Source organism: Telopea speciosissima, chromosome 10, assembly GCF_018873765.1.
Source record: "Telopea speciosissima isolate NSW1024214 ecotype Mountain lineage chromosome 10, Tspe_v1, whole genome shotgun sequence".
Taxonomy (NCBI): Eukaryota; Viridiplantae; Streptophyta; class Magnoliopsida; order Proteales; family Proteaceae; genus Telopea; species Telopea speciosissima.
Window position 1 is genome coordinate 42,288,321 of NC_057925.1, and position 10,810 is coordinate 42,299,130.

General features: G+C 39.3%; 1 protein-coding gene across 6 annotated transcripts; it reads left to right on the forward strand.

Annotated features, from left to right (window-relative positions):
• Positions 1-2,048: 2,048 nt before the first annotated feature.
• LOC122641595 (mediator of RNA polymerase II transcription subunit 21-like) lies at positions 2,049-8,293 on the forward strand. 6 transcript variants are annotated; one of them, XM_043834879.1, is made up of 6 exons: positions 2,049-2,146; positions 3,770-3,906; positions 6,124-6,346; positions 7,309-7,383; positions 7,481-7,532; positions 8,046-8,293. In XM_043834879.1, exons 2-6 carry the CDS (start codon positions 3,839-3,841, stop codon positions 8,120-8,122), a joined length of 495 nt encoding a protein of 164 aa, XP_043690814.1. In that variant the 5' UTR covers positions 2,049-2,146; positions 3,770-3,838; the 3' UTR covers positions 8,123-8,293. The 6 variants fall into 6 exon arrangements, with proteins under 6 accessions (XP_043690814.1, XP_043690813.1, XP_043690817.1 ...); XM_043834878.1 differs by having other exon boundaries at positions 2,060-2,146; positions 3,764-3,906; XM_043834882.1 differs by lacking the exon at positions 3,770-3,906 and adding an exon at positions 4,161-4,166 and having other exon boundaries at positions 2,060-2,142; positions 6,132-6,346.
• The last annotated feature ends 2,517 nt before the right edge of the window (positions 8,294-10,810 follow it).

Here is a 10,810-nt window from a genome sequence, read left to right on the forward strand (position 1 = left end):
TACATGGGCTAGGTGGCTTTGTCCACCAACCACTACTTTCATTCTTAGCCACCTCCTACTTCACTATTTATCCAACAAGCCACCATATGCTTCCTAGCCACCTCCTACTTCACTATTTATTTAAGTATACAACATAACCCATGTGCTATTTAAATCATATATATACATATATAGAGAAATAAACATAAACATCATATTATTATATTGTATATAACTTATATTCAAGTAATATTATATTACATCTTAATTTATAGAGTAACATTATTATAATATAATCCATTTAAATACATATAATAATGTATTACATAAAATTCTTGAAATTTCATATCCGACCCGCATCAGATACAAGGCCGGATCCAAGCTTGGATGTGAATCCGTGCGTGAACTCGAGCCTGGATGTTTGGTCCTTAAGTCTCAAAATCCGTTTCTAGGTTAAGTTGTGTCTATAGGGCCCACTTTTAAGGCCCAACACAAATAGAATAGAAGAGGGTGGGGTCCAACATTACTAGGGACACCACCACGAAGTCTAAGACATGGGACAAGTGGGTCCCACAACACTTTACCCAAAATTGACCTTACAGCAATTGTGGACTCTCCGGCCTGTGAGTCCAGCTCAAGGTCCAGTCCTACAGAAATAGGGCAAATCCAAGGCAATAGACCCCGGACTTTGGCCCACCTTTCTAGGGTTACGAAGGGAGCACGTACACATGATATTTAAGGATTAAATGCTCACCTTCACGCGGTCACATCGCCCATTAAATCGAAATTCCACCCTTTTATTCCAGTTATCACCCTGACTGCTACGGCTCAAAGTCACAGGTGTTGACTGTTGGCAGCGTTGCAACATCTACCAATGAAAGTTCAACGTGGCCTGAAGAATTAGGGTGTAGTTTGGGTGCGGGTATAACAGCTGCAACAGGGTTGGGTTGGGTCGGGCCTTTTAAAACCTTAGCTCAACCCTGAGTCCCCTTAGTTGGGCCCAGACCCGACCCGATCCTGACTCGGGGCCTGAAAAATCCAACTCTGCCCCACCCTCAGGGTCGGGCCGTGCTGACCCTGATTGGCCCTAATCATGGGGGTGGAGGGGAAGGGAGATGCATGGGCTGCCGCTACCCAAGCTGGGAAAGGGAGATGAATGGGTTGGTTAAGCTGGGAAAGGGAGATACATGGACTGGACAAGCTAGGAAAGGGAGATGAATGGGCTGGTCAGGCTAGGAAAGGGAGATGCATGGACTGGACAAGTTAGGAAAGGGAGATGAATGGGCTGGTCACGCTGGGAAAGGGAGATGCATGTGCTGGCCAAGCTGAGAAGAAGAAGAAGAAGAAGAAGCGGAAGAACAAGAAGAACCAAAAAAAAAAAAAAAAAAAGACACGATTGGGTTGAGCCGGGCCGGGCTTAGCCCGAGGCCTCAACCCTGACCCAACCCAACCCCTGACTCAAGGCTGGAAATTCCCAACCCTGACCCGACCTCAAGGCCAAGGTATCTCAATCCAAGCCCTGTTCGGGCTCAGGGCGGGCTCAGGCCGTCAGGGCCAAACTTGCACCCCTACCCTATCTACCTTTCATTTTGTGTAGATAAAAATTAAAATAAATAAAAGACAAAAGTTTTCATGCACGACCGTGTATGCGCACGGTCGATATTAAATGTTGTTAGATTAGCATAAATGCCCAATAGAATTGACATCAATACCCTTGCCCCCTTATTTGATGGAGTTGATAGGAGAATCTCGTGTGTACACGAATACCTTCCCCTAAATAAAATTTTGAAATAGTTACAGAGCTCATTCTACTTCTGAAATAAAGAATGCTAACCGGTCATGTAGTTAGCGATATTCCTTCGCCTAGACACAAACAAAATGCCTTTGTGCGTGAAAAGATCATTCAACCCTTAATGCAATAAAAAATTGCATCCAAATCAATGCCTCTGTGCGAGGACGGATTAGCGTTCTTTGTTATGTGGCCCAAATTGCTTAATAATCACATGTTCATTAAAGTTTCCCAAACAAGTGTAAAAAGGTCATTTCAATTTCAAAACAAAGCCAATCTAATTCTATACTCGTCCGACCGTTGGACGGAAGACTCAGAGAATAGCCCTAGCACACCGAGCAACAAAGTGAGAATCGGCCGGTTTTGTGCAACTTGCAGGTACCTCTCTCTCTCTCTCATGCGGGTCCATTCTACCCAACTTCACATTCTCCTTCCTTCTGAAATCCATCTGACCTCCAATGCCTCGACCATAGCCACTAGAGTTGTTTGTTTCTTGTTTCATGATCTTTAGGGAGTTTACTTGCAGATAGTAGTTCTTCGGCATTTTTAGAGGAAAACAAAACAGAAATAAGTGGATTGACATTAACAAAAATTAGATCTAATTCTTTTCTCTAAAACTAAAAGCATGCAGTTAGATGAAATTCTTTATCCAAAATACTATCTGTCTCCACCTTTCTACAATTTTTTTTTGAGAAACTATCACTAGCTTTTGATCGCTATTCTGAATGTCGGCATTGGTTTGCATCATTATCTTATCATGTGGGCAAGCTTTTTAGAATACAGAGAATAACTAGTCAATACAAGGGCTCTTGATGAGTTCCATATTGTATGAGAATCACATGTGCAGGTACTCATGCTCAATAATTAGCAATTCTTAATTCTTTTATATGAATCAGTTCGAAACTGATTCAAAAAGGCTGTCAGGGTTCGAGCTCTAACAGTTTATGTTGTATGACACTTTACTAAAAACAGTTGGAGATATTCCAAGGATCATGAGAAGTTGCATTTAAACCAGAAGTCATCCTCTAGTTGAGCCTGTTTGGAGTGTCCCTGGAACTTACATTTTGATTCTGCTCAACACCCCCCTCCCTAGCAAAGGAGAGGGGGGAATCTTTCCAGGGGGACGCAACAACTTGGGTGTCTCTTTTAAGGACACATATGTACAGCTACAACTGAGAAAAACTGAAGAGTGCCTGTCCAACAAATAGAAATTTAAATGGGCACAAACTTTGCAGCATGTAAATGTTTCCTTACAAGTTTTATTGACTCTAGTTAGGGGATAAAGGCTGAATTTTCCATCATACATGGTATCATAGATGTCACGACATCTGGGCAACCCGAGGCGTTGGAGGGGGATTGGACGCAAGGCAACACCAACAAGGTGCCTGGACGCCTAGGCGATGCCTTTACAGCCATGCATGGCATCTTTCTAGAATGTTCCCTACACCTCAATTTATTGTGAATATTTTTTCTAAATTCCTTCTCCTTCCTATTAACTCTTTTCATCTTATCAATAATTTGAAGAAAAGCCTTTGATAGTCTTTTGCCACTTTGAGGTGCAATTGTGCAAAGAGATCCGTAACCCAAATTGGTGGTTCACTCTATATGTGAGCAAAAAGGTTGATAACAGTGTTCTCACTAAACTCGTCTCAACAATGGAGGAGAATACTAAAGACCCTGACTTGTTTAGTATCATCCGTGTAGCATGTCTGATGCAAAGGCCATGGCCTTCCGCAGGAGGGAGTGTTATCCCCAATTTTTCTTAATGTATATCACTATATATTGACCTATTTGATTGGGAATTTACAAAATGTGTATGAGAAATGAAGCTCTTGATTCTAATGTTAATGCCTGTCAAGATGGTTTCAGCTCTAAGCTGTGCTGCTGGTTCAAAAGGCAGGTGAAAGACGAAAACAAGAACAACAACAACAAACACCTAGGTGCTCTTGTTTAAGATTACATGTTTGTTGGTTTATGGATGAGATATTTTTGCTGTTTTAGGCCCCAATGACGTTTCTTTCAAGTTTAAGGCTAATGTGAATAACTATCTTCTGCACACTTTACATTTAGATGTGCGTGATCAGATGGAAATCTTGCCCATCAGTGATACATGTGGGGTTTGGTTTTTTGGCATTGCGGTGATCTGCGTGGGATTTGGTTTCTTGGCATTGCGGTGTGAACAAGTGAGAGAGAGCCCCCTTTGTTAGAGCTGTTCATAAATTGAAGAAGGTTCACTTATTTGCTTTGTAGAAACAAGAGTCCTGGGATGCTGGGATGGTTAGGATTGGGAAGAAGTGGCTCTCTCATGGTTTGAAAAAGGATAAAGAGTTGGGGATTAAGCATTTGGCCAATAGCAGTTCTGTATTGTGCCAAATTCCATGTTTCCGTAAAGCTGGAGACAGATCACTGATTTAGGTCTTATAAAAGATATATGGATGCAAGATTGAATGCCAAAGCTGAAGACAATAAGGGGATTGTCTTGTCAAAGTACATCACAGAACCTGCAATTCCACTAAAACTAAGAGATTCCTTCCACAATTTCCAGAAGTGTGCATCAGAATATATCTCCACTGAGACAGCTTCAACTCCTGCATTGCTGCCTAATTTCCACTCAACCACCCAATCTACTGTCATCACAATTTTTTTGGCCCCTGTTAATGTTATAAAGAAGCATCTCGTGTGTTACGGTTTGATCAACAGTGAGGGACACACCCGTCCTGCTTCTGCACTCATCTTGCAAGACAACAGCCAAATCATGGATTGGGTTTCAGGTCTCATCTGCCGGTAGCTTAGGTAGTACAGTAAATGTGACAACTTCAGTGAAGTCAAGCTCATGATAGTTAATCTAGTAAGGATGTCTTGCAAGATCTCTGGACACTGGCATCAAAACATCACATGAAATTGAGAATGAGAAAGTGTTCAAGTCAGAGCTTAGTGTGCTCCCATTTACCTAGAGATGACACACAGAATGATTAGAATAAAACAAAATTCAGGTTACAGAATTTTTTTCTACACAGTGGCATAACAAACCTATTTCTCATTCTATAATCTATATTGTCTACTAGTAACCAAATGATTTCTATTTTGGCCCATAAATTATTGGGGCAATTTCCTAGATCTACGAGATATGAAAAAGAATTACAAAATGAGTAGGTTACAACACAAAGTAAGTGTAAAACAAAGTCAAACCTACTTATTATGTAATTAGTTTTCTTATCTTGCAGATCTAGGCAATTTTCCCTAAATTATTCTTATAAAGTATTTCTCAGAAATGGGACAGAAATAGAAATCATTGCTAAAACAGCCTAAAACATCTTTCTCAGAAAGAGTAGGAATAGTTTTGGAAAACCCATACCAAAAAAAAAGGGGGTACCCAGTGCCCGAGGTTCCCGCCACTGTGGAGTCTGGGGAGTACCTAAGATACCCGTTATTATGGTTTATGTATTCCTTTATGATTCTTATATGTTAGATATCATCGTTGAGTTTGCTGTTTTGCTGCATTTTATTACATAGGTAGTTATAGGGTTTTCCACTTCATTTGGTTATTTCCCTTAATGCAATTGTCCTTAATGATTTCTTGATAATTTTTCATTTTGGCAATTCAATGTTTTGTAGTAAAGGAAGGGCTTTTTTTCCCTTTTCTATATTTTAATACTGAGTTGTGATATTTGTTTGTTGGATTTAATACATCACCACAAGGATGTTTATAAATTTTCTTTTCTGTTAATTGAATAATAAATTGCCTAGAAGATATGCCTGATGGTTTTTACCTCAAAGTGATAGACCAAAAGAAAATTTTGGGAAAGTATAGGCAGCTCGATCAATTTGCAAAGACAACTCAGGCATTATTTGTTGCCACATGGCAGGTTGATTGGGGCCCACTTTAGGAGCCCAATTCTCTTGTTCGATAAATGGTCCATTCATGTTCAGTAATAAAGTGGACAAAATTGATTAAAAAACACTCATCACCGGATGATTGTGGACCATGGAAAAAATTATGGAACCTGTGCAATGCAATGATGCATGATGGAGCATCCAATTGAGTTTGAACCTGGAATTTGGGATCTGACGAATACAGAGTCTCTTTTTCCCATACAATGGTTTGGATCGCCCCATTTGACATTCCACATGGCGGAAAATAAGGGGCTGAGGCAACTCAACTTAAGCTGCTTGCCAAGATCTTTTGGTCAGTTTGAAGAAGAAAATTTTGTTGTCTTTCTTGTAGTATCATCTTTCATACTGATTTCCGTGGTCAATGCATGCAAGACTCCCCCCCCCCTCCCAAATTTTGAAATGTATGGATGGATATTTTATTATTTGGACTTTTATTCAGAATCATTCATTCGGAATTTCAGAGACAATTGCAAGATGGACATCATATCTCAGCTACAGGAACAAGTCAATACAATTGCATCTCTTGCCTTTAATTCCTTTGGGACACTGCAAAGGGATGCCCCTTCAGTACGCCTTTCACCAAATTATCCAGAACCAACCCCCGCCAATCCCTCAGACGACACTGTGAATACTGCAGAGCAACCCAAACTAATGAGTGCGGCCCTGGTTAAGGCTGCTAAGCAGGTGAGAATTTTTTCTGTAGCCAAGGAGAAACTTTGACATTGGAAATTAATGACATATAATAGTTTAAATGGTGCAAGGGGGGATCAGAAAAGTTAAATCACCCAGGAATTTCCTTTTTAATAACTCACTGTTGTTCTGTTCTCCCTTCTTTAATTATGCATCACAACCAACATTTTTTTGTAGGCTTTTGTGGGACAGCTTGATGTTCCACTCTTCCCCCCCCCCCCCCCGCTGCCAAAAAAAAACATTATTTGAAAGTTAAGATATTATTCGACTACATCAATTTTTTATTGGATCTCTCCTAGATAAGAGAGCCTTTACCATGCATTAGACATTAAAAAGTTCAAGGTTTGATTAATTTTCTTTTCTGTTCATGTTGCTAGAAACATTTCCTTTTTATCATCTTCAAAGACTAAATGTTGGATTTGTATTGCTTACTCTGAATTTTCTTGATTTTCATCCAGATTAATTTTGTATTACTGGACTATATTTCACAGGATGCCCCTCTTTAAAATAAGAATGGGTCTCATTCTTTGAAAATTCTGTTTATTAAGCCAGTAGCCTCCCCTAATCTGCCTCATCAAATTAATCTCCTAACTGTAATGAAGTTTTACCACATCTGAAAAGATATGGAAGACATGAGAGCAAATTTCTGTGTCTCGAGCTAAAGTATTCTTAAGATGATTACTATAAGGAGCGGTTATGTAATCAAGCCCAATTCTTTAATTCGGGTGTAGGATCTGTTGAATCCATCCCAAGTAATCTTGATATATCACCCTTGTTTGACCATTTAGCAGGAAAGATTGAACACATAACAATCCCAAACTTTGAACTGGGATATATCTTCTGATTGAATCCATCCTATGCTGGATATAACTAGAGTTATTTCATTTCTTCTGAAATATTTTTAATAATGATTTTTTAATAACTTAATTAACATAGTAATGGTTTTTTGTTTCTAGTTTGATACATTGGTTAATGTGCTTCCAGTATCCGAGGGAGATGAAGCACAACTGGAACGGATTGCAGAACTTGAGGTATTGTGATGCCAAGTTATTATTCTGTTAGCAATGTTATTATGTCCCTGGTGGAGATTCTTCTCTTATTTCTCTAGTTCTCCAACTTATTTTCTAGGCTGAAAATGAAGCAGTGGGACAGGAACTTCAAAGGCAACTGGAAGCAGCAGGTGAATTTTTTACTCCACTTTTTGGAAGATTCACTTAATTCTTTTAGTCTCACATGATCACAGAAGAACATGAACAATTAACTTTCATATTTCTACACATACATTCTCTCTCACAAGCGGACAATATGAATGGAATTGCATCATCCATGTAACTATGGCCTGTCAACTGGTAATTATATCTTAATGTTTCCTCCCTTCTAAGAAACTTTCGTGCTCAAGAGACTTTGATCATCAGTGATGATGGATGATGGATTGCTGAATTAATGGGCCATCTCTGCTGTCAATGTTGTGGTTAATTTCCTGGAAGGGAAACCATCTATTTCTTTGTGGAAATTCCTAAAGTATGCTTTTGCACTATCCAGTATATGGTGGGAACAAAAGGGAGAAGATGGTGAAATAGAGGATCCACTTGCGCCCAGTACTACCCTTTTGTCTCCATGCGAGTTTCTTTTTCATCGTCAAAGATAATAATTATCTACCTATACTGTTAATATTTGGTGCTGCTTTTACCAGAGCAAGAGTTGAAGCAGGCTCAGGAGTTATTTAACCAAGCTGTTGACAACTGCGTGAACTTGAAGAAACCTGATTGATGGACAAGGTTCAGGAGTTATTAAACTGAGGCAGCCACTTGAACTTGAATAGACCCAATCAGTGACTAGTGGACACGGGGAAGTATGAGTTACGTACGCCCTTCTTTTTTGTACATTTTGATTTTTCCTTCCTCTAAACATATGATGTGGTTCATATTGAAAATTAATGAATCATATAATCTCTCTTTTTTTTCTTTTTCTTTTTTTCTTTTTTTTTTTTTTTGGGGGGAGGGGGGGTTGGGGAGTGGTAGACCATTGTGGGTTGCCACATTATTTATGCAATCATCTTGGAATTGATAGTAACTTGATCTATTGAAGCCCCCCTTCTCTTATGCAAACTGGACATCTCTTTCTTAGTTGATCTTTGAATGGAGAAGTGCTAGCAAACCCAATTCATATTTTTGGGACTTTTTAGTACACACCACCCAAGTATCTTAAGTGGGTCTTTTATCCATCTCAAACTTCTAAAATAAAGTGATCTGAAAACTTCATTATTAATTTTTTGGGGGTTTCTACCTAAAACTATTAGTTGACCAGTGCCACTTCAGTAAACACTTCTATGAACATGTTGAAGAAGCTAAGCTTGTGCCTAGTATCCAATGAATTTTGAAAAGCCTCATATATGGTGGGTTGTATGGTTGATATGTATCCAGTCATAGAGATTGATTTTATCTAATGGTCAAAATGCTAAATGTTTTCCACATGGCAAAAATAGGTTGTGGGAGAAATTCCTATATGGATTTGAAGGTACAGTTCACTAATGTGGCATTGATCAATGTTGTTTATAGAGAGCTTTCTGTCTCAAAATTTTTGAGATGAGAGTAACTTTGTTGAAATATTTTGAGTGTGGATTAAGAAATATTCCCAAAATTGAAATTAAGAAGTGCGTGTATTTGTACTCCCATCCCTTCAATAAGCTGATCACTATCTAGCAAGTTGATAGATAGCCAACACGCTAATGGTGGAAAGACATGGAAGTGGAATTCTTGGCAAGAAGACTGAATAGCTAACCCAAAAACAAAGGCTGAATGCCTGAAACTATTTTTTAAAAAAAATATATGGGAGAGGGTTAGCAGGTGGCATAGAAGAGAGAGATAGACACAAAGGCACTAGCATACTCTATCCCAGCGGCTTAGAAAACCTTTTCTCAAAAAAAATATGGGAAAAGTTTCTTTGAACCTAAGGTGTTTCTTATGCCTACTTACATAATCATTTTTTTTTTATTTCCTTACAAAATAAATAAATAATTAAGGAGAAAGAATGCTGTCAGGTTGCATAACATATGCTACTGCTTCCCTGTGTCTCTCTCCTCTTACAATAGGTGGCAGATATGTCATTTCATAGGAGGGGAGGAGAGAGACACAAGCTAACGCTACCTTATGCTATGCAACCTGGCAACCTTCTTTTTCCCAAAAAATTATTATGTGAGTAGATGTAGGAAACGCCTTAGGTTAAGAGAACCTGTTGGGCACATGCATGGAGTGTGTAGTGTTCTAAATATTGTCAACACATTGTCATCACACTGAGATGGTCAGAGATGGGTAAGTTTAGTTATGGCAGTATACATCTGTGGTGATGTGGCAACAGTATAGTATTAGTAGTGGCCGACGTTTTGATCAGCTAACTTGTTAGATGGGTTAACAGTGTTGCGACAGTGTATTGTGGTGTTTGGCTTGTGTTTAATGCAGTGACACAAAATATCCAGGTGAAGTGGCCTAAACAGTGGATAAATCAATTTCAGAACATTGGTTTTTGCACTGACATCAACTTCGTGTATTTTTTTAGTTATCTAAGATAGATAATTAGTTGAATCTCAAAACTAAAAGACTCTGACCCATTAAATGGAGATTCAAATGCTTCAAGTGTCACACACCGGCCCGGTTTATAAGGGCCAAGTGTGACTGGATGTCTCTGACATCCAACTAACCCACCAAGATCGCAAGTGTTGTACTCTATTCGCAATTTCATTCACAAATATAGAATTTAAATGCAGCGGAAGCAATTAAATAAGGCAATAAGACAGTAATAAAGAAGAACTAGTGATAACAGTTATATATAGACATTTAAGTACAACTGAGTTACATCGGTAGATCACAAAAGAAGTAACTCAAACCCAAAAGGACTATATACAATATTCATTACAAAAGTGTTATAACAAAAAGGGGTACAGATAGCCTGATCAATCAGGAAGATCAGGAGAACGAGCAGTCGTCACATGAGCACAAAGCATCGTGCTCCACCAGAAGAGGAGTATCAACTCCAAGAGTTGTAGGAAGATCCTGAACAGAAGAAGTCCCCATAGAAATACCAGCAACACCAAGAGTAGTCTCATCTGAAAAATATGAGGATCCACAGGGGTGAGCTCCACCGAGCCCAGTAGGGAAATGCATGCAAACATATCACAACAGTCATGATGAATGTCCTAAGTAAGCATGCTCCTAACATGGATTCTAAGTCGCATGAGGTACAAGTGTTACTGTAGCAACATAGTAGCCTCGGTCCAAGTATGAACCATCGGTCACCCGAGCGAAAGCATTCTACTACAGTGAAGACCCACCAGTTTCGGTATGAACCATCAGACCCTAGTAGACCCCCAAAGACTAACCCTACTGTTGATCCCACAGCGGAGCGGATCGCTAACATGGGGACAGTGAATGGCATCCCAGTATTACCCTTCGGACCTACTAC

Coding starts and splice junctions, on each gene's coding strand:
- LOC122641595 (XM_043834879.1), top strand. CDS start 3,839: ATGTGCGTGATCAGATGGAAATCTTGCCCATCAGTGATACATGTGGGG. Junction 3,907..6,123: donor TTTGGTTTTTTGGCATTGCG/GTGATCTGCGTG, acceptor TCGGAATTTCAG/AGACAATTGCAAGATGGACA. Junction 7,533..8,045: donor AAGGCAACTGGAAGCAGCAG/GTGAATTTTTTA, acceptor TGCTTTTACCAG/AGCAAGAGTTGAAGCAGGCT.